Source organism: Scyliorhinus torazame, chromosome 21 (assembly GCF_047496885.1).
Source record: "Scyliorhinus torazame isolate Kashiwa2021f chromosome 21, sScyTor2.1, whole genome shotgun sequence".
NCBI classification, from domain to species: Eukaryota; Metazoa; Chordata; class Chondrichthyes; order Carcharhiniformes; family Scyliorhinidae; genus Scyliorhinus; species Scyliorhinus torazame.
Window position 1 is genome coordinate 106,098,996 of NC_092727.1, and position 26,447 is coordinate 106,125,442.

General features: G+C 43.4%; 1 protein-coding gene across 1 annotated transcript; it reads right to left on the reverse strand.

Moving 5' to 3' along the window:
- Positions 1-6,987: 6,987 nt before the first annotated feature.
- Positions 6,988-26,101, reverse strand: g6pc3 (glucose-6-phosphatase catalytic subunit 3). The gene is made up of 6 exons (XM_072487176.1): positions 25,577-26,101; positions 22,949-23,058; positions 18,612-18,702; positions 16,916-17,034; positions 15,110-15,251; positions 6,988-9,522 (listed from the first exon to the last, which is right to left on the reverse strand). The coding sequence occupies exons 1-6, from the start codon at positions 25,792-25,794 to the stop codon at positions 9,159-9,161; spliced, it is 1,044 nt and encodes a 347-aa protein (XP_072343277.1). The 5' UTR covers positions 25,795-26,101; the 3' UTR covers positions 6,988-9,158.
- Between the last annotated feature and the right edge of the window lie 346 nt (positions 26,102-26,447).

The window sequence follows — 26,447 nt, forward strand, 5'->3', positions numbered from 1 at the left end:
GTTTTTCCTGAAATCCCCCCTGAACCTCTTGCCCCTCACCTTGAACTTGTGTCCCCTCGTGACCGAACATTCAATTAAGGGGAACAGCTGTTCCCTATCCACCCTCTCCATGCACCTCATAATCTTGTATACCTCGATCAGGTCACCCCCTCAGTCTTCTCTGCTCCAGCGAAAACAACCCAAGCCGATCCAACCACTGTTCATAACTTACATATTTCATCCCAGGCAACATCCTGGGGAAACGCCTCTGCACCCGCTCCAGTGCAATCACATCCTTCCTATAATGTGGCGACCAGAACTGCACATGGTTCTCCAGCTGTGGCCTCACCAATGTTCTATACACAACTCCAACATGACTGCTTGCTTTTGTAATCTATGCCATGATTGATAAAGGCAAGTGTACCATATGCCTTTTCCACCACCTTATTAACTTGCCCTTCTGCCTTCACAGATCTATTTACAAACACACCAAGGTCTCTTTGTTCTGCAGGACTTTCCAGTGTGGTGCCATTCATTGAATATTTCCATGTCAAATTGCTCCTTCCAAAGTGTAACCCCACACTTTTCAGGATTAAATTCCATCTGCCACTTTTCTGCCCATTTGACCATCCCATCTATATATCTTCCTGTAACCCAAGACTCTCAGCCGCACTGTTAACCACCTGGCCTATCTTTGTGTCATCCGCAAACTTACTGATCCTACCCCTCATTACAGAAAGGATGTAATTTGTGATGAATGTAAGGAACTGTTATATTTTATTTTTGCTGCATTAATGTTATTACAAAACCTGGATCAGATACATACAGATAATATGCCTACTGAAGCTGTGAGGTAATGCTTGATTTTGCAGAGGGACTGTTCTGCTGATAGATTTGAGAAGAATTTACTTGTTTACAGATAGCTAACTAATGGAATATTATTTTGGTTTGGAGGACCCTGGGGTGTAGATAATTTATGAGTGATATTGTAATTGGTTAAACAGGTCATGGGACACCTTGTGGGAGGAGACAGAAGAATGCCTTATGCTTTGGGTACAGATAATGTAATTAAGGACAGTAGCCAGGTCTGTCTGCAATTGTAGTTTGCCATAAGATTTTAGTCTGCTGATAAGTGTCTTTCAGTTTGCTCCTGAAATGTTCTCTCCATGGTCTCTGCACAGAGAAGAGTAAGTAAAACCTGATTGGCAGTTCACTTTATTTACAAGTGGTATTTAGACTATATTGATTTGCTTAATTGGAATATTTCATTGCAGATTTAGTGAGAAAGTTCCTTATTTGGTTTAAGAACTGTTAACTGTAAAGTGATTTCTTGTTATTAATGTGGTTAATTCTGTGTTTAAATTAACATTTGTTTTAACATAAAATATAACTGTTGGCTAGTGCTATCATTCCTGTGGGGCAGTAACTTTCCTCACAGTTTTACACATTGCAAATAGTTGGGTCCTCATCTGGGATCCTAACAAATTGCATTAGAGAGGGTACAGAGGAGATTGATGAGGATGTTGCCAGGACTGGAAAATTGAAGCTATGAGGAAAGATTGAATAGTATGTGGTTGTTCTCCTTGGAACAGATGAGGTGAGGGAAGATTTGCTGGCAATATACAAAATTAAAGGGGCCTGGATAGAACGGATGGGAAGGGCCTGTTTACTTTAGCGGAGAGGTCAGTGACTGGGAGGGCACACAGATTTAAAGTGATAGGATTCGAGGGAAGTTGAGGAAAAATACTTTCACTCAGAGAATGGAACTCAGTGCCTGAAAGGGGGGTGGAGATAGAAAACCTCACCTCTTTTAAAAGGTTTCTGGATGTGCATCTGAAGTACCGTAACGTGGGCTGCAGACCAAATGCTGCAAAGTGGGATTTGGCAGGGTGGCTTGTTAACGTGGCCGAATGGGCCGAGTGGCCTCATTCTGTGCCATAAACATTCTATGATTTAAATTTTTTGCATAAACATATTCTTTCCACAGAAATGTGCGCAGTTTAACTCCCCTCCACCATCCCCCCACCCCCAGAAGCCTTGTAAGGAATAACTACGCACCTTTTCTTGATTTAGCTTGGATTATCCTTGGATATTTATTCCATAACCAACATCATTAAAACAGACTATCTAGTCATCATTACATCACTGGAGTGGGGCCTTGCTGTGTGCAAATTGGTTGCCGCATTGCAACAGTAACTAAACTTCAAAAGTACTTCATTGCCTTGTAAAGCATTTCGGGACATCTGGTGATCATGAAAGCCATCAAATAAAAAGTAAGACTTGCTTTTATGTAAAGCACACACTTCCTCATGACTAGACTGGTATATTAGCCATGTCTGCAAGGCATGGCTGTGGATTCAATCTCTATTCCTTCTGACCCACAGATGCAGGGCTAAACTGTCCCTTCCATTCCAAAATGTGACCATTGAAATAGATTCCAGAAATGGAATCTTTTCCCTATTAATTATTGTTCATTTATTCAGGATGCAGTTAGTAATGTCCAGATACTGTCTGGCTGGTGGTGGTGGGAGGGAGGAGGGGGGGGGGGGGGGGGGGGGGAGAGAAAATCCAATTATTGGTACAATTAATGCCTTTTGAGTGCCATAGCCATATTACTGAATAGAGAATATTAATCCAAAGTGAAATTTTATAATACTTCAAAAATTTTATAAATTACCCTTGGATTACAGATAATTCCATGGAACTAAATATCCAGAAACCCCCAAAAACCCACTTAAACACCAAAAATAGAAAACATTTAAACACCCAAAGTACAATAGGCAGTGTGAATTTCAAAAGGGAAGATCACGCTGGACCAATCTTCTTTAAATCATTTGAAGTAGTAATAGACAGTAGACAAGGAATAATGTGTAATATATTTGAATTTTCAAAAGGCCTTTGATAAAGTATCATTCGTAGTAGACTCATGACTAAGGTCAGAGCTTGTGGAATCACAAGACATGTAGTCAAATGGATTACAAAACAGAAAGCAGAGTGGGTTTAATTGTAAGTTATTCAACCTGGCAAAAGGTGGTCTCCACAATTGGTGTTGGTTCACTGATGTTCACAATTTATATAAATGATTTGGACTCGTACACTCAAAATTTGCAGGTGACATCAAATTGGGGTGAATATAGTAAATGCTTAGGAAAAATGTAACAAAATACAAGAATACATTAATAAACTTGTATGATGGTGTGTAAGGAGCAAATTCATTCTACTACAGGTGGGTACTATGGTAAATTTTGGTAGGGCAGCACAACAGTTTGCAGTGCTGCCTCACAGCGCCAGGTACCTGCGTTCGACATGTCTGTGCAGAGTTTGCACGTTCTCTCCGTGTCTGCGTGGGTTTCCTCCAGGTGCTCCGGTTTCCTCCCTGAATCCAAAGGTGGCAGGTTAAGTGGATTAGCCATTCTAAATTGTCCCCTAGTTGCCACAATAATGGGCAGGAAATGTGGTTCTGGGAATAGGATGAGGGAGTGGGCCTAGTTAGGGTGCTCTTTCAGAGGTTCGGTGCAGACTCAATGGGCCGAATGGCCTCCTGCACTGTAGGAAGTCTGTGGAATTCATGGAATAAGAAAGCAATATATTGCTTAGATAAGGATCTAAATGGGGAAAGGATACAAATCGCTAAAAGTAGTGACATTTGTAATAAGACATTATTTTGAAAAATAAACAAAAAAAGGGGTATAATTCTGGAGAGAAAGAATTTGAAAACAGAGACGCTGTGTTAAACTTATATCAAACGTTGATTAGACCATAGCCGGAATTCTCCGGACGTTGGGATTTTCTGTTCCCTCCAGCAGTGCACCCCTGCCCCGCAGGTTTCCCGGCAGCTTGGAGTGTCTTTAATGAGAAATCCCATTGACAAGCGGCGGGAGTAGAGAATCCTGCCATCAGCGAACGGCGTGGCGCCGAGAAACACAATGCTGGGGGCCCGGAGAATCCAGCCCCTTATTTCTGATCTCCCTATTGCAGAAAGGATACAGTGGCAGTGGAAAAGATGTAACTAAGACTGTTAAAGATAATGCCAGAAATGAGAGGACATACTTTCCAGGAAAGGCTGAACAGGCAGGGGCACTTTTCTTAAGAGAATTTTTTTTAAAATTTAGAATACCCAATTAATTTTTTCCAATTAAGGGGCAATTTAGCGTGGCCAATCCACCTACCCTGCCCATCTTTGGGTTGTGGGGTCGAAACCCACGCAAACACGGGGAGAATGTGCAAATTCCACACGGACAGTGACTCAGAGCCGGGATCGAACCTGGGACCTAGCGCCATGAGGCAGCAGGGCTAACTCATTGCACCACCGTGCTGCCCTTCTTCAGAGAAGTTTGAAGGTAGATCAGATATAAGTTTTTTAAATTATGCAAGAGGCAGACAAAATGTTTCCACTTGTGGAAAAGTCCAGAACTAGAGGTCAGAAATACTAGACAGTCAGCAATAATTCCAACAGGAATTTCACGAGAAACATCATTCGCCAAAGTTTGGCTCAAATATGGAACTTACCACCACAAGGAACAGTTGAGGCAAATAGCAAAGATGCATTAGTGAGACGTACAGAGAGAAATAAATAGAAGGAAGTACTGATGAGATTGGAAAAGTCAGTAAAACTATTAGCTGATTAAAAAAGAAAATTACAGGCACTGGAGACATTTTATTATATAGATTCCACCTTTCTGGAGTAATATTATTTTCTCATTTAAGTTTGCTAATGGAGTTCACGTTACCTTGGCGGCTGTAGATTTCTCAGCATCAATAACCACCTCTTTTATAATAGCATATTTTTCAATGTGATTACATGAGAAGAATCCAGTAACAAGGAGCCTAAAATTATAATGTTGGAAAATAAAATTCATGTGTTTCTCATGACAGTTTAACATTTTTAAATATTATACAGTTTTATGTAACATGTGTATGGTATGTGATTCTAGTCATATGAATTGATCGTGGGGGCTATTATTGCTACCTGTCATTGCGAGCAACCAAATACTTAATGGTATGAAATTGTATCCACGAACTCTAGTCATTCTACAATCTAAGTAACCCTTGAGAATGTTTCACAGATGTAGTACATCTCCAGATTCAGATGACATTGATTTTAAAAATGACTAAAGTTTCTGTTAGGGTTTGCAGCATGTGAAGTCCTTAAGGTGCCTTGTAACTCACTCCAACCTATGGGTTAACTATTAATCTCCACTGGGTCTCATTTTCCGGTGGTCAACTGTGATTACAACGTGGATAACATCACATTTCAGCTGCTTGGGTTACAGTGGTCAATACTGCCCAATATCTCACCTGTTGTTCCAGTTTGTGTTCTTTTCATCTTCCATGGCATCAATTCTCAGTCCTAGCTCTAACATCTTCAACTGTTTCACCAATGACCTTCCTTCCATCATAAGGTCAGCAATGGGGATGTTCGCTCTTGATTGTACAATGTTCAGCACCCCATTTGTGATTCCTCAGATACTGAAACAGTCTATGACCAAATGCAGCAAGACTTGGACAGTATCCAGGCATGGGCTGACAAGTGACATCCGTGCCACAAAAGTTTCAGGCAATCGACCATCTCCAACAAGAGAGAATCCACCCATTTCTCCTTGACATTCAATGACATTACCATTACTTAATCCCCCACTATCAACATCCTGGAGATTTCCATTCACCAGACACTGAACTAGCTATACAAATACTGTGGCTACAAGAGGTCAGAGGATGGGAATCCTGTGGCAACTCACCTCCGGACTCCCCCAAGCCTGTCCATCATCTCCAGGGCACAAGTCAGGAATGTAATGGAATACTTGTCTGGATGAGTGCAGTTCCGTTGGCATCATCCAGGACAAAGCTGGCGCTTGATTGGCACCCCTTCCACAAATATTCACTCTCTCCACCACCGACGCAGAGTGGCAGCAGTGTGAACCATCTACAAGATGCACTGCAGTAACTCACCAAGACTCCTCAGACAGAACCTTCCAAACCCACAATTTCTACCATTCAGGACAATGGCAACAAAAGCACCTGGAAGTTCCCCTCCAGGTCACTCACCATCTTCACTTGTAATTATAGCGCTGTTGACTCAAAATCCTGTAACTCCCTCCCTAACAGCACTATGGGTGTGCCTACATAACATGGACTGCAGAAGGCAGTTCACCAGCACCTTCTCAAGGGCAATTAGGGATGGGCAATAAATGCTGGCCTCGCCAGCGACGTCCACATCCCATGAACGAATATTTTTTTTTAAAACAGCAAATTACAATATTAAAAGGGTTAAAAAAACTGGCAGTTTTTGAAAATGATTGCCATAATTCTGAATTACATTTAATCTGGAGAAATTTAAATCAATTTTTGCATATCAGCACAAAATGTTCAGTGCAACTGGATCACATGACAGGACCTACACTGCTACTAGGTTACCTTCTGTAGATTGCAGCAAAATTGACTTCTCCAGTATTTGGTGAATACATCTATGTTGAAGAATTATTAATGTTAAATGGATTAGGAAAATCCATTTCAAAGCCAGGTACAGGAGATGTTCATCAAGTCTTCTTCATCATAGAATTTACAGTGCAGGAGGCCATTCAGCCCATCGAGTTTGCACCGGCTCTCTGAAAGAGCATCATACCCAACTGCACACCTCCACCCTATTCCCATAACCCAGTAACCCCACCCAACACTAAGGGCAATTTTGGACACTTAAGGGCAATTTAGCATGGCCAACCCACTTAACCTGCACATCTTTGGACTGTGGGAGGAAACCGGAGCACCCGGAGGAAACCCACGCACACACGGGAAGAACGTGCAGACTCCGCAGACAGTGACCCAAGCGGGAATCGAACTTGGGACCCTGGAGCTGTGAAGCAATTGCGCTAACCACCATGCTACCGCGCTGCCCATTAAACACTGTGAAGTATTACACTTATGCTGTGATCCTCCACAGCTTTCATATCCAACTTGTTCTCAGCATTTCATTTGTAATAATGGCACATTGAATGTTCCACTGCAAAGCTGTTCAGATTTACAACTCAACAGGTTTTATTGTGTTCATTTTTGAAAAATGCCTCACAGGAAGGATGAATTCCTCCAGTTGCAATGAAATGAATACACACCATGTTCGATCAGAGCAATTATTTTCTTCGCAAAATTTAAAAGAAACTTCCACAGACGTACAGATCTGGACTCTTGCAAATGTATTTTTTTTTGGTACATACAATTAAGAGTAAATTGCACACTATATGGAATAGAACGGTAATATGACATCAAGGAGTAAAAAAGGTGGTTGAAATAAATAAGACATAACATGCTACGGTAAAACTTTAACTGAAACACTTGTTCCCCATACCTCTGCAACATCACCATGTGGTCAGCATAAGCCTGGGAGTGTATATTCAGTTTTATTACAGGCCTAGAAGCAAAAGGTACTGTGATAGGAATTGGAGAAGGTCATTCATCCCCTCAAACCTATTCTGCCATTAGTTAGACTGTGGCTGATCTGTAAATTAAATCTACCTGCTGGCTGCGTAACCCTAATACCCTATGCCTAACAATGGTGAAGATGGGGCGGCATGAGGCGCAGTGGTTAGCACTGGGACTGCGGCGCCGAGGACCTGGGTTCGAATCCTAGCCCTGGGTCACTGTCCGTGTGGAGTTTGCACATTCTCCCAGTGTCTGCGTGGGTTTCTCCCTCACAACCCAAAGATGTGCAGGTTAGGTGGATTGGCCACACTAAATTGCCCCTTAATTGGAAAAAGAAATGAATTGGGTACTCTAAATTTAAAAAATAACAATGGTGAAGACACAAACTGATTCATATAAAGTGACAAAATAAAAAAAGATGCTTTTATGTATGATTTTATTAACTACTAACATTTTATTTTAGGTGTAAACTTCCAATTGCCTTCTTGCTAACCAGAATACGTTGGCAATGGAAACAGCAACTTGGATTTAACTTGGAACCTTAATGTAATAAAAGACTCCAAGGTGTTTTAGCCAAGAAAGAAAGAAAGCTTGAACAGTAGACGGTCCAAGAGGGTTGATCAGAGTCATAATAAAAAGGTCTGGTGCGGGATTCTCCATCCCGCCACACCCGTTTTCCGGTGCGGCCAATGGGGTTTCCCATGGTGCGTACCCCCACACTGTCGGGAAATCCGCGGGTGTGAATGCGCTGCTGGCGAAACGGAGGATCCCACCGATGGAGAATCCAGCCCGGTTTTTATGATCAGGTGGGCTTCGGGGAGGAGAATCAACATTGGTCTTCTGCGACTGTTCAGTGTAAGGCGTCAGCCATCACCTACACTGGTAGTGACACCCCCGTAAGTACCGTTATGGGAAAGTACCCTGGCCGATGCCTCTTCCATTCTCCAACTAAGCTCAGGAACTCAGCCTTGACCTGCTGACACAAACCTACCACTTTTTCACAGCTTAAATGTAAAATGTCGCCACAGTCCCAGAGGACGAGAAGCTGCTTTCCCCTTTGAGATAGAGCTGACTGGTGGTGATTTAATCTGAGGGTCACCACACCTCAGGCGAGTGGCAAGGTTTAGAAGGCAGGGCCCTCATGAATAACTGGTATAGGAACCGCTGTTTGCGTCGCTCTGCATCACGAACCAGCCAAGTGAGATAACCGACTCCCTTTTTATGTTTGTACATCAACTGACTATATGTAAACAGTCACAGTCGCTGCGCTAATGTTCTATGGCAGCACTGGCAGCAACAAAAAAGTGATTCAAAAACAAATTACACTTTGTGCACAGCAAAGTAACAGAAAAAGCGTGACCACAACAATAAGAAGCTATAGCTGTTGACAGCAATTCACAACTCTCTAGCAGCATAGTGGAAGGTGCACCAATAGTCCAGCAATGCCAATTGTTCCTGTAGCAGCGTTTACAAAGCAAGTGTATCCAAGTTATATGGAGCATGGGAAGTAATTTTGATACATTGTAAAGGAGGCAAAGATCTTTATTAGAAGGATTAAATGGAGATTCAGCTATTGGAGGGACAGCTGCACTTTGCAATGTCTTGGCTCTGAACAGGAAGCATCATTACAATTACCATCTGATTTCAAACCAGTTTGACCAGTCTACAGGAAGGTGGGAGGTGTCGACTGTGACAGCATGCTGTACTTCTAAATACGTAGCAGGATACGGTGAAACTATCTTTAAATAGAAGTACCATCATTGGTGCTAGTTTTGTTTCGGAGACTGCTGAATTACAAAAACGGAATGCACTATCCAGGGGATAACAGCAGTGACCAGCACAGGAACAAATGCATTCTTCAAGTAATACAAAGCATAAAATAGAATTCTGGAGTGTTGTGACAGTGGTACTTGATCCATTATCTCAATGGTGAACAGGGAGAGCACTATGCAGACGGCTTTCAGCTTCCCTGTCATTTTCCAACCCTGTGTGCTGGCATACATTGGTGAGTAGAGCCCGAGGCCAAGTCCAAGGAGTGCCCCTGTATCTCTGCTAAGTGAAGAAAACGGTGCCGTGTCCGGGCGAATCCATTCAGGCTTGGCACACCACTTTGCGGCAAGGCGAAACGTCCTGAAACGTGCAATTGTGAATTAGTGCTAAGAACGCCTGTGACTTTAAATACAGTTTCATAGATGCTGTAATTTAGGTTGCCAATTTGGTCAGACATAATTGCGGATGTTTCATCACATCTCCTGCCTGCAACTGCTCCACCCAGTCAAATAGTCACTCCCTCTGTCATTGCAAACAGAGCAACTGAAATAAAAACTTTTCTTTTAAAGTGCCCTTACTGTTTGGAACTGTTTTACTCCCAATGTTCCAGAGTTCAATCGGATTGATTGATTGGTTGGCAATGCTAACTAATAGCTGGTGCAATTGTGTATATTTGTCAAAGGGACATCAGACTAATCTTTGTTTCTGCCTGGCTGGAAGTTCTGATTAGATTGGCAAAAAAAAAAAAATCATATGCTAAGAATTTCTAATTGTTTTATGGAACAGTGGACCGGAGTTTCCGACCCTTCCTGCCGCCAGGATCTTCCGGTCCTGCTAAAGGTGACTCCCGGCAGCGGGACCGTGCAAATTGTCGTAGACATCAGCGGGACTGGAAGATCCCACTGGCAGCCAATGTTGAGCCACCTCCGCAGTCGGAAAACACGTTGCAGGGGGAGGGGCGGAAAACCCACCCAGTACCTTTCAACCATTTAAGTGAATGCGACTGGCTATTTTCCTGCTCCTGCTCCATTCCATTCTTCTTTGGATCAACTGGATTTCGCTAAATCAGAACTTTGCCGGAAAGTTTCTGGGAGTGGAAAAGTTTGCGAGGGATCTTGACCTGCAGTTTGAAAATTTATTAGTGGAGTACTGGATATAACTTAATCAATCAAAGTGCCTGGGTTCAATTCATCACTTTGCTACACAAAAAAAAATCAATCACTTTTGAGCATGATGGTTTGACCTGCTGCCTAATCATTAAATAAAAGAGGTGTAGGGTATAGGCAGTAGTTCATCAAATCCTACAGGCTTCATTCGTTTGCTGGCTGAATGCTTTTCAACACAGTCAATGTAATAAATTAAAATAAATAATTCAATAAGCCTGCTCAACTACTGGCTGAAAATTAAATAAACTTGTTATGTTGCAGATATAAATCAATCCACTAAACCTTTCCTGGTTCAATTCACCTGTTCACCGGAGATATATTATCTGACTAATGAGACTGGCATGAAATGATTCAATGGGACTGCCCTGAATCTTCTGCCTCAAGGACTGATGCCATTGTTTTATGAATCCTTCAAGACAATACATTTTAAATGGGTACAGATCTTGGCTCACTATGCGCATTCTTTGCATGCACCTCCTGACTTCCCATTATGTTTTTTGTCACACTTTTGTATTGATATTTTCCATTACAAGTCTCTACATCTCCATTTTAAAAAAAACCCTATGGCAACCGTACATGTTGTCCTGTCATAATTACAGATTATGGCTCCCAGAAGGCGCCCAATAAATGCTCAAATGCTTTCTGAAATGTTTTCATGAGCCGTTTACTCCTCAGTAATTGAAACTTCTCACGTCCAACATGAAATCTAATTGAACAAAAAAAACAGATTTCACAGTAACATGATTACATTTATCTACTGAATTTGAGAATTTTAATGCCTTTATTAAACAATTTGAGAGCCTCAGCCTTTTTAAAAGCCTGGCCTATCATTTGGTATTTTTGCCCAGGTTTGCAACACTATTAACTAAAGGAAGGTTTTGCAGTTTGAGCATGTTTGCCGTTTATTCTTTTCCGGGTGCATCAGTAGCATTCAAACTCAGCAGATATTAGAAACATGAACTTTCAGAAAACAACTACATGGCTTTAGTTCAAATAATTTCAAGAGCCTGAGGATGAATTTAATAATGATTATCACAAGTAGGCTTACATTAACACTGCAATCAAGTTACTGTGAAATGCCCCTAGTCGCCACATTCTAGCGCCTGTTCGGGTACTGAGAGGGAGAATTCAGAATGTCCAATTCACCAAACAGCACGTCTTTCAGGACTTGTGGGAAGAAATCCACGCAGACACCGGGAGAACGTGCAGGACACAGACAGTGACCCAAGCCGAGAATCGAACCTGGGACCCTGGCGCTGTGAAGCAACAGTGCTAACCACTGTGGTACCATGCTTTATGTGGTGTAAGAAATCACAGTATAATAATTTGATAAAATCATAAGGAATCAATTCAATATTATAGGAATAGCTTTCTCTCGCTCCCTTATAAGGAAAGCTCTCATGCCAACTTCTTGGGCTGACAAAGTCAGGCCAGCAAAGGCCGTTATCTCTGCCAAGGACATGTCTCTAGCATCATCACTGAGGCAAGACATTGCTAATCCTAATTGGGTGGGCGGGGTGGATATGGGGTGTAAGTTCACCTCATGAGCCATATGTGAAACAATTGCCTGAAGGTTAAACAGCATATCTCAGGAAGCGATGATCCATAAAATGACTCATAGGCTTCTGATGGAAGTAGGTGGGATTACCTTGAATATCTGTCCTTTGCCTACGGAGAATTGAATAAATAATTGCATAAGCACCCCAGAAATAAGGCGTGTAAACAGAGGTTCAAGAGGGAAAAACAATACTTTGTATGAAAGAGAAATTCTCAAGGTGGACCGATGCTGCCTCCAGCCTAAAGTTTTGGCTGGCCCAAGAATACTGATGAGAACAGCAGAAGCTATCACTTCCAACCCAAGTCAATGGGCCAAATGGCCTCCTACTGCACTGTTCGGATTCTATGGATTCTAGGAGAAGACAAAGAGCTTTCTGATATCTCGGCTGACTTGCAGGACGGAATCCTCCAGTCTCCAAAACTTAATTTGGCGGGAGGCCAACAACCAGTTTCCCGTTGCATGGGATGAACTTTAGCAGTCAAGTTCTGGGACCTTTAAAGGCTGGTTAAAGGCGAGGGCAGAGTGTCAAAGATTTACAAAGAACTAATGGACTGGAAGGGTGCCCCGATAGGAGAAACCAAGTGCAAGTGGGAGGAAGAGTTGGGGAGGAAGTTAGAGGCTGGGCTTTGGGGTGGAGGCTTTGAGGAGGGTGAACGCAGCCTCTTTGTATATGAGGCTTAGCCTTATTCAATTCAAGGTAGCCCACAGGGCACATATGACTGTGGCCAGGATGAGTAGATTTTTTTTGGGGGTGGAGGATAGGTGTGGGCCAGCGAACCATGACCATGTGTTTTGGGCCTGTCCGAAGCTGGAGGGATTCTGGCGGGGGTTTGCTGACATTATGTCGGAGGTGTTGAAGGTGAGCATGGTCCCGAGTGCAGAAGTGGCACTCTTTGGAGTGTCGGACGACGCGGGAGTCCAGGGGGCGAGAGAGGCCGATGTGCTGGCCATTGCCTCCCTGCTAGTCCAGAGACGGGTCTTGCTGGAATGGAGGGACCCGGGGCTGCCGAAACTGGGGGATTGGGAGAGCGACTTCGCGGAATTCCTCAGATTGGAAAAGATTACGTTCACCTTGAGAGGGACTGTGGAGGGGTTTGCCTGGAGATGGATACCATTTATCAATTACTTCAAGAATAGTTAGGAAGTCAGCCAGGGGTTTAAAAAGGAGGTGGGGGAGGTGGAGGGTAGCGGCAAGGAAGGTGGACGGTGGAGTGTGAGATATTTATTTGCCGTGTGAATTCCTGTTTGCTCTCTTTTTGGTTATAATTGTGTTTGATGTATATATGCACAAATGCCTTAATAAAAACATTTATTTAAAAAAAGGCTGGTTAAAGGTGAGTCGAACTTCCTGACAAACAATGTCGTCTGCATTAGCACATCATGCATGCTCATTATAAGGGGATCTGGCCGGATTTAATTTCCCCACCAGCAAGAAATTAGAACGTTCACATTCATGACTGTTGGTAGACTTCTCCCATGATTAACGATGAGTTGTTGCTCTCTTGGAAATGTTTGTAAATGCCAGCCTATGCTCGAGACCAGATGGTAGCAATGCGAATGCAGGTCAGCATGGTAGCACAGCGGTTAGCACTGTTGCTTCGCAGCACCAGGGTCCCAGGTTCGATTTCCGGCTTGGGTCACTTTCTGTGCGGAGTCTGCACGTTCTCCCTGTGTCTGCGTGGGTTTCCTCCGGGTGCTCCGGTTTCCTCCCACAAGTCCCGAAAGATGTGCTTGTTAGGTGAATTGGACATTCCTCTGTGTACCCGAACAGACGTCGGAATGTGGCGACTAGGGGATTTTCACAGTAACTTCATTGCAGTGTTAATGTAAGCCTACTTGTGACAATAATAACGATTATTATTATTACTGGGGAAGGGCGGAGAAGTGTCCTGGCAAAGATGAAAGGGATAGCACAGACTGCCCATTAAACATAGCGCCTGGACCGTTGACCTCAAGAGGTAATGGCAGGGATGGGAACTTTCAGCTTTTCGTCACCACGAGATTCAACAAGCTCCTCACTGATGCATTTGTAATGAGCTGAACAGCGCAAGATCGCGTGGGGTCAGCCATCTCTCTCCTCCCCCTCCCCCCCCCACCGGCCACAGGATCACCTGTAATGACTTTGCTTTCTGTTCCCACGCCATCGCCTTTGTGGTGCCCCAAGGATTTATCTTTACCCCCTCCTAGGAGAACCTCCACATGCTGCCCATGGTGATATCATTCAGAAACACCACATTGAGTTTGACATGCATGTTAATGTCACCCAGCTGTACCTCACCACTGCCACTCCCTCCCATGGAGGAATGAGATATACAGTTGAACTGCACCGCTAACCCATCATTATCATCCGGTAATTTAGAAGCTCATTTGGAAAAAATGAAGATGGTATTCATTTTACTTGCTCTAATCTGACAAATACACAAATGCTTTTCCAACAAGAATCACTGGGTAAAAGCGGAGCACAGGAATCGTGGTTGATTTATTCCTCTCCCCAAAATGTATGTTTCCTCCATTGAACCTGCGCTGATCCCCCGGGGTGGAATTTTCCCTAAATTCGGCACAGGTTGACAGCGGGCGGGGAATGTGGCATTGAAGCCATTGGCACCAACGGCAGCTTTCTCCGCCGTATCGTTCGGAACTTAGGCTCAGAAATCTCAAGGGGCAGGTCCCATGATGTCACGTTGGTGGGCGGGCTCAGCATCTTTGTCTTTTGAAGATTGGGGCACCATTTATAGAGACCGTTCCACTGTACAGTGTTCACCATGAACCCCGCCCCCATGCAATCCCCACTCCCCAGCAATGGCCCCAGCAGCCCAGGCAGTGCCAGGGGGTAGTACCTGGGAATGACCCTCTCCCCACTGAACGATGCACAAACCTGAGCTCCTCTGGGAGATCTGCTCGCTAGGTGCATGCCATTGAAGACCAGTCGGGTTTCACACTGGTCTGTCCTCACACTGACGTGAATACATCTTCTTACGGGTGGGGGGGTGATCACCACCAGGAACCTCGCTTCATTAGCGGTGGGGGAGGGGACAACCGTGTCCCCGTTTTACATTGGCGTGAAATGCAATTTTCCCATCCTGTCGCTGAGCCCGCCCAGCGGAAACGGGAGCAGAATATCCCGGCCTATCTTTACCTTAAACACACTTGAAACTTTTATAACAAAGACCTCATCTATCTAAAGTGACAGCTAACAAGAAAGTGTGGAAATTGCAAGACTTACCAGGAGGCATTGACACCAAGATAAAACAATCCCCAATATATGCACACAGTACTTAGCAGCAAACCAATTGAAGAAGCAACATAATGGATGAGTTTGATATTCTTGGGTTCATATCTGCTTAGCAGAAAGCCAAATACAGCACCTGAAATTACAAAAGAGTTTTATTAATGACTATAGATTTTGATACTCAAGGATTAGGACTGTTTACACTCTTTAACAATTTACAGACAATGTTTAAATAGTTGAGTCATGCATTGAACGTGACCAGGCATGTTAAAAGACCCCTCACTCCACCAAAGTAATGGGATATGAGTTCTCAGACTTTCCCATTAACCTCTATATCGTCATGGAGAGGTTACAAGCAAGGCCAAAGAATTTTACCACTTGCAGGGGAAAAAAATTATGGCAAAGCCAACCGACTAGCAACTAATTTTGGATAGATGCAGAAGCTTGTCGCCCACTTCCCCTCTGCTGTAGACAGTGAATGAATCAGGAGGGATTGCAAGAAGAATGGGCCCCAATCTTTCGATTGGATACTACGCACGTACGTTTTACAACGTGTTCCTACAGTTTTCAATGTACTTATTTCTACTTTGCAACAGAAGGTTTCTTAACCTTTTGGAGGAGATGGTAGCTTAGTGGTAATGTCACTGGACTAATAATCCAGATACCCAGGCCAATGCTCTGGGGACATGGGTTCAAATCCCATCATGGCGGCTAGCAGAATTTAAATTTGATTCGTAAATCTGAAATTGAAAGCTATCAGTAATGGTGACCATGACCATTGTCACAAAAACCCATCTGGTTCACTAATGTCCTTTAAGGGGAGGAAATCTGCCATCCTTACCATGGCCAACATGTGACTCCAGACCCACAGCAATTTGGTTGACTCCGTTACTACTCGGTTCAAGGGCAATTAAGGATGGGCAATATATGCTGGCCTTACCAGTGATGCTCGCGGCTTGTGATGGAATTTTAAAAAACACTTCTCTGGCTTGAACAGCTGATGGCATTGTCTTATTTGGCAAAAGTTTGCACATCCTCCAAGAGGTCTACATCTTTCCAAGAGAAATATCTGAGTTCTTCTGAACCGGTATTAAACATTTCTGTCTACACTTGCCAGACCAACATTACAATGCTTAAGACATTCAAGCCAGCTACACTAAAAAATTTCTCCTGAAGACAATGCCTTCCAGAGAATAAAAAAGACAATGCTTACTTGAATTAATTTAGTAGAAAAAAAATCATTAAAAATACTGTTGGTTTATCTGAGCTGCTATGGGTGGAGCTGCGACTCATTTGCTGGGAGTGAGAGGGTGCAAGTTCACATTTACTTCCCATCTTGGTGAAGGCATCGGCAGAGGTGCTGACATTAATTGCCGTCATGCAGCTGGTTCTGGTAAAAACTGGCAGCTGCTTAGAACAGACTGGTTTGCCATTATCACAGTAGTATGGGAAAATATGTCAAGGAGAATAAGGAGGAAATTTCAAATTAAAGCTTATTACAGGGCAGCACGATGGCACAACATGGTGCCGAGATCCCAGGTTCCAGCCTAGGCCTGGGTCACTGCCCGTGTGGAGTTTGCACACTCTCCCCGTGTTTGTGTGGGTTTCGCCCCGACAACCCAAAGATGTGCAGGGTAGGTGGATTGGTCACACTAAATTGCCCCTTAATTGGGAAAAAATGAATTGGGTGCTCTAAATTTATTTTTAAAAACTTAATACAATTGTCAGGAGTATCAGCAGTTATTTCAGTTACACAGCCACCCATTGGATCATGGAACATGTCGTGATTAAAGCTCTAACCTGCAACCATTCCAGCAAGTACTTGATGGGGAAAATGAGCCAAAATGAATATTCTGGAGATGCCGATTCCCAGCATCGTCACGATGTACAAAACTACGGGAACGTTCTTTGCCAGTGAGCTTAAAATACATGAAAAATTTGACATTAGTTAGTAAGTACATATTATATCTGTTAAAATTTACAATGTTTGTTTGACACATTTTGTAAAGTTTTGGGGAATGGGAAACTTACTTACGGCATCCTTCAAGCCTCCCAAGGTTAAAATAAAGTTTGGTGAGATGCAGAGTGAAAATCCAGCTACTATTACCAAAAAATATGACTTAACCCAATCACTGCCTACCCAAAGCGGCATGGTGGCACAGTGGTTGGGCAGCATGGTGGTTACTGCTGCCTCATATCACCAAAGACCTGGGTTCAATTTTGACTGTGGGTGACTGCGTGGAGTTTGCATGTTCTCCCCGTGTCTGCATGGGTTTCTTCCGAGTGCTCCGGTTTCCTCCCAGTCCAAAGATGTACAGATTAGATGGATTGACCATGACAAATTGCCCCATAGTGTCCAGGGTTGTGCAGGTTTGGTTATGGGGGATAGGGCTGGGTGTTGGTGTTGATTTAAACCTAATAACAGGTGACACCTGCCAAAAGTATGTTAGTTTTGAGGTCGGGTGAGGGGAGAATCAATCAGCTTGCTTACTGTGTCATCAAATAGCCTGCCAATGCTCACGTTTACACAAGAGTGCAGAATAGGGTCAGACAGTGCAGAGCAACTGATGACCATGGAATTATTTCCAAATGAGAATTAGCTCCTTCATAAACGGACAAGAAAATTGTCAGCGAGAGGGGGAGTATTAACAGAATGCAAACCAATTTGTGCTGCAGAAACCAAGAATTTATTGACTTTATTCCATTTCACAGCTATTCTCCCACACACCCAGTGTCCCAGCTATCCCCTATTCATGTGTGCTCAAAGTATTTAATTCTAACAATGGTTATGGGCCAGGGTTTAGAGAACCCCAAAGTGTATCATGGAGTTCACCTGACCCACAACTTTTAATAGGGAGCACACGGCCCACTCTACAAATGTGGTAATTCAGACAGGGAAAGGTTCTTTTTTTAAAGCAAAACAATGTTTATTCCATGAACTCAAGTTAACCTTTCTAAAACAAACAGTGAATATCTTAGCAACCAGTAAATCAAATACACCCCACAAAAAATACAACACTAAGTAACCCTGTATGCTGTCCTTTTAACATCCAAAAGATTTAACAAACCTTCAAACAGGAGCACATTAGGTTTACATTCAATATTGAGACCTTTTACAATTCTGGGTTCACCAAATGATCCATAGATAGTCTTTGGATGGCAGAGAACAGCAGTACAGCTGCTTTGTCTCTTCAGATGCAGCTCACTGAAAAACACAGACACACCCAAGCTTTTTCTCAAACAAACTAAAAAGCAGAAGTAGAGCTCAGCTCCACCCACACTCTGACATCACTCAAGTAACATGAGCAGCTCCATTTCTTAACGGTACATTTCTTAAACACCCATTTCTTACAGGTACTCTCACATGACACAATGTCCTTACAATACAATTAATACACCATGAACAGGGAGCATATATACATTTATGCAACCTGTGTTTCAGTGGTGAATAATGAATTGATCATTTTGATGTTTTATCAGTTCAAGCAACACAAACCTTCTGGTGTGACTGTAAACGAATGCAGATAATTTGCTCATCATAACCCACCAGGTTGCACCCGTGATCATTGCGTGACCCGAAGGACTGCCTAAAGTAACATAAACAGCAGGAAAATCAGTACCTTATCACCAAATCACAAAGGAAAGCTTAACATTAAGACTGATATAAGCAGTTGAATCTGAACTGTCCTCCTGGCGCAGTGGGGAGATGCACACTATGGTAATTAAATCCTGTTTATTTATGTGACAATATAGTATGAATCATTATGATTGTGGAGATTTGACGGTAGCAAAGTGGATACAAAATTGGCCAAATAATAGGAAGCAGAGAGTGACGGTCAATTGATATTTTTCGGGCTGGAGGAGGTTTGTAGTGGTGTTCCCTAGGGGTCTCCAGGATACTGGGAGTATTGCTTTTCCTGATATATATTAATTATCTAGATCTTGGTGTGCAGGGGATAGTTTAAAAGTTTGCGGATGACACAAAACTTGGGAGTATTATAAACTGTGAAAAGGACAGTGAAGAAGGACAGAGACAAGTTGGTGGAGTGGGCAGATTAAGTTCAGTGGGGAGAAGTGTAAGGTGATGCATTTTGAGGCAAGGTCATGGAGTGAATATAAAATAAGGGGTAAAATTCTTAAAGGGGTGCAGCAGCAGAGGAACCTGGGTGTATGTGTGCAAAGATCATTAAAGGTGGCAGGACAGGTGGAGTGAGCAGTTAATAAAGTATATAGTATTCTGGGCATTAGCAATAGGGCATAGAGTACATGGGCAAGGAGGTTACGCTAAACTTATACAAGACATTGGTTAGACCTTAGCTTGAATACGATGTACAGTTCTGGGTGCCATACTACAGGAAGGATGTCATTGCATTTGAGAGGGTGCAGAAGAGATTTACAAGAATGATTCCAGGGAAGCGAAACTTCAGCTATAGCGATAGATTGGAGGGGTTGGGATTTTTCTCTTTGGAGAGAAGAAGGTTGAGGGGAGATTTGATAATCTAGAGGAGACTGGACAGAGTAGACAGGGAGAAACTGTTCCTGCTTAATCAAGAACGAGAGGACACAGAATTAAAGTGATTGGCAAAAGAAGCAAATGTGATGTGAAAATATTTTTTTCCCCCACAATGAGTGGTTCTTTGCTCATAGATGGCAACGGCCTTGTTCACAGGTGAGCAGAAAGCTGGTTTGCTGGTAGAATCCAGGAGATCAGTGCCAGAAGTAGCGAGTTTGACAGGACGAGGGATGGTGATATTATTCCCCCCACCGGGGGCAGTACAGTAGGCAGAAGGGTTGCGAGAGTAGGATGAGGCAGTGCAGGTTGATGCTCAGACAGTAATAGCAATGAGTGCCTCATTTGCCCCTTGGTCCCAAGTATGACACGGAGGAACGTTTAGGCTTATGTAAGAGGGGGTCATACCTAGGATGCTGGTAGGAGAGCAGGAAGGTCAAGGAGTGCTGAAGGGCTGGGATAGGGACTTAAGAGGGCAAAGTCCCCAAGAGGAGATAGTGAAAAAAGACATGACAACTGGAGAGAGGAACCTCAGAGGGCTAAAGAGAAAGAAGAAAAAGGGAAGAGAAAATGGGAAAGGGGTTCAGATCCAGAGTGTTAGCCAATAATTGCATGCAATTGGACACAGGGAAACTCTTGGTAATAACTGGGGTATTTAGGACTTGGACACAGATGTGGGTTGGGGGGGGGGGGGGGGGAGGGGGTGAATCTGCAGGCTAATTAAAGGGTATAGCACTAGAGGAGGCAATATTGAAGCAACTTCCATGAAGAGCCAGTAAAACCAAATTTACTGAATGACCACTATTATTCATGTAGTTCCCAAATTACAGAAGCTAACAGCACCTTTGTAGATTAGAGCGCATCTTGGTGGAACTTGAGAATCTAGAGAGGGTGGTTAATTCCATTTGAGGTATAAATTTTGAGTTTGAAGCTAAGAATTAATTAATGTAAATTTCGATTGGAACATTCAAGGTGTTTTAACGATTCTAAACGTGTAGGATCGACCACTGGGCAGAAAATAAATAGTTCCAACTACCGATCAGAGTGAATCCAAGGGCCTGAAGGCACAGGACCAGCACCGAACTCCACGATGTTAAAATGTTACATTTAAATAGAATGGGGGGGGGGTGGGGAGAACCACAATGAAATTAATCTCACACCGGGTCTGGATATTGTAGCCATCTGGGATGGCCACTTACAACCAGGAACAGAGAAACTCGCAAAGCCTAGCGGGTAAAATGGACAAAGCAAGACTCAGGCAGGCTCAGAGCCTGAAATGTATGTTTGCAAGCAAGGAGTCCAGACGGTATCGAAACTCTGACCAATTAGCATTTTGATGGGCCAATTAGCATTTGATGGCCCATCTTCACCAAGACAAAGGACTGGCACTCGAGCGACTGGTACAGTCCCGGAAATTTCGGCGCCACTCCCTGTTCAAGGGAAGCGTAAGCGACGGGGTCAGTGACCACTTGGGACACGCCCAGCCATCCAGACCCCCGCCCATTTATTGGTTAGAAATCGAACAGAGTGACCCCAATTAGTGGGGTCCAAACTGAAGGACCACCCGAAAGAGTGCGAAAACCCCCAAATATAAGAATAGAGTCCGCCATATGTTCGTCCTCTTTTGGACCTGGTGCCCCGGCAACGTCCATCTCCAATCGCAGCACCACCAGAAGCAAGTCCAAGTTCAACGCCCGCTACCAGACGGATGAGCCCAGCTGAGCAGCAGTTACTTCTCCAGACTCGATAGATCCAGAATCGGACAGCGGCCACTGTTCCTCTGACCTTAGCCAGGTGCCCAAAGTTAAGTACAGGTTGTCTTAGCTGATAAGTGTAGTTAACTAGTAGTGTTTATGTTGCATACTAATTGTATGTAAATAAAGTACCCTTGACCTTGAACTGACTAACTGGTGTTTGGCTCTTTGATCGATAGCCGGTTGAACCTTGTGGTGGTATTATTTGATACCTGGCGACTCTGAGCATTAAAATATAGATACCCAAAGAAAGAAGGGCAAACCCACTGATTGCCGTAGATAGAGCAGAGCCACACCGGAAAAGGCAACAATCTCAACCTTCACTCTCATGAATATCTGAATCCTTTAATACAATAATTTCCTTCACTGCACCCACATAGAACATAGAGTGCATAAGGAGGCCATTCGGCCCATCGAGTCTGCACCGACCCACTTAAGCCCTTACTTCCACCCTATCCCCATACCCCAATTACCCCTCCTAACCTTTTTGGACACTAAAGGCAATTTAGCATGGCCAATCCACCTAACCTGCACATCTTTGGACTGTGGGAAGAAACCGGAGCACCCGGAGGAAACCCATGCAGACACGGGGAGAACGTGCAGACTCCGCACAGACAGTGACCCAGCAGGGAATCGAACATGGCACCCTGGCTCTGTGAAGCCACAGTGCTAGCCACATGTGCTATCGTGCTGCCCTACTCATTAGTTACTGGATAACAAACTGTTCTGATCCCCATGGGGGGGCCTGTAATGCAAAATAAGCAAATTTACTCAATGACCCCCTGTTTATTCATATACTTCCCAGATTAAAGAAGCTAACAGCTAAATGAGAGAGTTCCTTGGTGGAATTAAGAAGTCTATGATGAGAGGATGGTTAACCCTCATTTGTTTTAAACCGTGAAGTCTTGTGGCTTCATTCTTTCAGTATGCATCGAGAATTTCACATTTCTCTTCAGACTTTAGTCGTCTCTACAGGGATTTAACAGTATTTGGTCCTCAATTAATCTGTTCCGGTAGCTCCGCTTCATCCAAGTCCCCTTGGGACAATCATCACCCAAGCTGTACATTCCTACAGAACCTCTTTAGCTAGGTTATGACAGTTTTGATGGCACAGATTTCCCAGAGTCCTTTATCTGACTCCCTCAATAAATGTTTTAAACCCTCTCTTTGACTCTGGCCCTGCATCTGGGTCCTGTCTCTGGAGTTGTCTCGACCCTGATAAAATCCAATCTATAGCGTCCAACTGAATACTAATTCCCTGGAATTGAATCCTGGAATTAAACTTCTTTAAAATTACCAAATGTGCCAGAGAACGGCTAATTTTCAACTTTGAATTGCTACTTAACAATAAAAATATGATTTGAAACTGGCAGATTCACATTTGTTCGGGTTTGTTAAGGTTAACAAAATAAATTTATCGCAGATCTTTTACAGGAGAAAAGTGTCTGGAAAATTGAAAAGAAAAGAAAACCTAGTAATTTTAGGTGTCAATTTAAGTGATCGATTTGACGGAAAATGCAGACCAAAAAAGCTAGCTGGTGTATAGAATTTGCAAAGCACTGAACAAACCTGGACCAGTTTCACAGGTGGAGTAAAATTGCTTCAACTTGGGCATCTGCTGCTCGCTATACACCCCCGATTCATGAATCCACCAAAACGGACGCTCACCAAACAGCAACCTATTAGAAATGTAAGAGATGGCAACTGTACAATTGAACCATTGATGATTAAACTTATTTGTCATAAATGAAAAACTCCAATTAAAACATTTTTAAAAAAAATGTCAGACATTCAGATTTGATCTGCAAAAGTTTGTTTTCTGATAGATCTTGCATTTAAAGTTTCTAGGCTAGCTAAGTGTGTCCAAAGCAAGCTACTAAAACATATGCATATGTAGAACTTCGGTTTGCCTGATACTGTGGAGTGAACTTCAGCTTTGAGCACAATCTGTGAATCCAGCAAAATTTAGTCCCATTGTGAAAAGTATCCTCCTACACCCAGCCCTCTAAAGGTTCTGTTCAAACGTATCTGTGTGACAGGGAATGCAAAATTTGTTGCGATGCAGCGCAATTGAGCAGTTTTATAAATATTAATTTTTTTCATAATTTGTTTTAATATATTTATTGATGCATTTCAAGAATGGTAACTTCATAAAGTTTGATTAATTCAGCTGAAAATGGATTGCCACTAAAATTTAGCATTATTACAATGTGGAATTAGCACACTGGGCTAAATCGCTGGCTTTTAAAGCAGACCAAGGCAGGCCAGCAGCACGGTTCAATTCCCGTAGCAGCCTCCCCGAACAGGCGCCGGAATGTGGCGACTAGGGGCTTTTCACAGTAACTTCATTTGAAGCCTACTTGTGACAATAAGCGATTTTCATTTCAATTTCCAGAATGATATCTTGACTCCAAGTGTTAAATTAGGAGATTATATAAACTAGGGTCATTGTTTCTGGAATTTGGATGGTTAAGGGGTAATTTGATTGAAGTTTTCAAGATATGAAGGGGAATACTTAGGGTACACGCATAGAAACTATTTCCGCTGGTTGGGAGATCTAGGATTGGGGAGGGCACTGCTGAAAAATTAGAGACAGACTTTTCAGAAATGAATTTAGGAAACATTTCAACTCATAATGTGTAATAGACGTTTGGAACTCTCTTCCGCAAATGGCAATTGATGATCGATCAATTGTAAATCTGAGATTGGTTTACAATTATCTATCCAAGGTATTAAGGGATATAGGGCAAAGGAGGATATAAAGATTTAGATTGCAGGTCAGAAAGACTTTGCTGACTGGCAGAACAGTAGGCGAAATGGTCTGTCCCTATAAGTTTCCAAACACATGCCAGCAGGATTTACTCAATAACAACAATCAACAGGATTTATTTGCCAGCCTATTGTTGTTTTCCAGTCCAGCATTGTTGAGACCAACTATGAGCTCCCACACTGCTGTTCTAATTGAGATCAGCCACCATTGCACACACCTGCAATGGAACTTTGGGAGCCTCCTGGCCTATACTGCTTAATTCTCCACTGTACGCAGTTATCCTTACAAGAATGTTTGGAATTCTACACGATTTGAAGTGTAAAAAACTATCCACTTGGAAGGATTCTTTTTAGTGCTGTTGGTCATCTAGATCAATATTAAACTAGAACCCAAGTCAGACTCCCCCTCCCCGTTCTGCAGCTTAATTTTCAAGCAACATAGTGTTTCATAAAAGAAAAATGTAAAATCGAAATACCATAAAGACACCGACGTCTGGAATTATAGGGTTTCCCACCCAAGGATTGCCTTGGAGTCTCCAGGAATTGTAGGTTAATCTTCAGGTCATAACTCAGGAGCATTATTTGAAAAAAAAACTTTCAATGCCTTTGTTTATTTGACATAAAAATGGCTGTTGATGGGAAAGGACTGTCCAACAGTTAAAATCATCTCATCAGAGAATGAAGAGTCAATGTTTGCTTTCCAATAATTTGCATGGAAAAGGAAGGACATAGTGTGCAAGGGCATGCTGGGCAATCAATAGCAGTCGCGTCAGGTTAGGGCAACATGGGAGGGGTGCTGAAACCTCCAGGAATACAACCAGTCCAAATGGTAACCCGATAGTGGGATGACACCTTGCACACAGAAAAATACAATCACAGACAGCAGGTTTTTAAAAAAAAAAGTTTTGAGTTTAGCAATCTGAAGAGTACTGAACTTTTATTCTTCTTTTGTCCCACCTGGCCCTGCAACATAATATCTCAATTTTAAAAAGTTTATCCCATTCGTATTTGGCTATTATCATGAAATAGGAAAGGCTTTGCTATTTTGAAATGAGATGTCTTGGGCAGGAAATTGTGGCAGCCATTTTGCGAGGTTCCCCAAAGGGCCATGAAACGATGGGTTTGCAATATGTCGGCGGGGGAGGGGGATATTACCTCATGCCTCACAATTGCATCATCTGATGCTGCAAAGGCACCTTTAGCAATCAGTTAGAACAGTGAGTGCAGGGAGGGCCACTTCCAACGTTGCAGCTAGCTTCTGTGGGGAACATGTTTAAAACTCATCAAGATCAGATAAATGATGGGGTAGATGGGCTATAGAGGGGCAAACATCGATAAAGCCAGCCCAGTGGCGGGGAAGCAGGAAAAAGCGAGTCAGCCCGAGAAAGGGGAAATAAAGAGAAAGCCGGGCCAAGGCGGAGGACTTACCATTTAAAAGTTAAATTTAACCACTCGGTCAGTGCAGCAATCCACAAAACCGAAACCCCGGCCCTCTTGTTGAGGAAGAAGGTGAGGGGGAAATAAATGAAAAAGGAGGCTCTGGGGTCGCCGATCCAGCTCAGCCAGAGCAAAACCTTCTCACAGCCGCCGAGTGTCTGCTGCAAACTCTCAGCGACGTGGACGCCGTGGGTGTAAAGCGCCTCCATCGCTGATGTGAAGGGGAGCGAGAGTGAAGGGGAATGTAACCAGTGCCGGCCAGGGGTTACAGTGTAGCCATTCAAAACACTGTTGCGGGCTCACTTATTTGTTCTGGGCGTCCGGGTCAGCAAACCAGCCAGGACAAACCTCGTCCTCCATAAGGCGCTTGCGGTCAAAGCCCGAACCGAGAACCCCGCCTGAAGTTTCAGCCCATTGACGCTGAAGTCGCTGTGCTGAGCGATCCTCGCCCAGGGCCACGGTGCTCGCCTTCCAGTGACCGCGCACAGCGAGTGCCGGCAAATGTGACGTGGGTGGCTGCACCCGGAGGGGACCTTAGCCAATGTTCCCAGGCCAAATACTCCCATCAAGGTTCTCACCAATAATGGTCGCAGGGAACAAAACGAAACCGTGCCCGCCGGCCAAATCCCAGCAAAGAGTCACCAGCTGCAAAGAGAAAAGAGAGCCGGAGGATGGTTGATGTAGAAAACTGAACAAAATTGCATTTAAAAGTGATGTGAATGTTTTATAGATGTGCAGCATTGTTGTGGCCAACTGCAGCTCCCCAAACCAGTAACATATATATATATATAAATGATTTAGATGAGGGTACTAAATGTAATGGGCTGGATTCTTCCACCCTGTCCGCCGCAAGATCGCCACG

Coding starts and splice junctions, on each gene's coding strand:
- g6pc3 (XM_072487176.1), bottom strand. CDS start 25,794: ATGGAGGCGCTTTACACCCACGGCGTCCACGTCGCTGAGAGTTTGCAG. Junction 18,703..22,948: donor CACCTGTGAAACTGGTCCAG/GTTTGTTCAGTG, acceptor ATGTTACTTTAG/GCAGTCCTTCGGGTCACGCA. Junction 15,252..16,915: donor ACTTGCTGGAATGGTTGCAG/GTTAGAGCTTTA, acceptor TTGTAATTTCAG/GTGCTGTATTTGGCTTTCTG.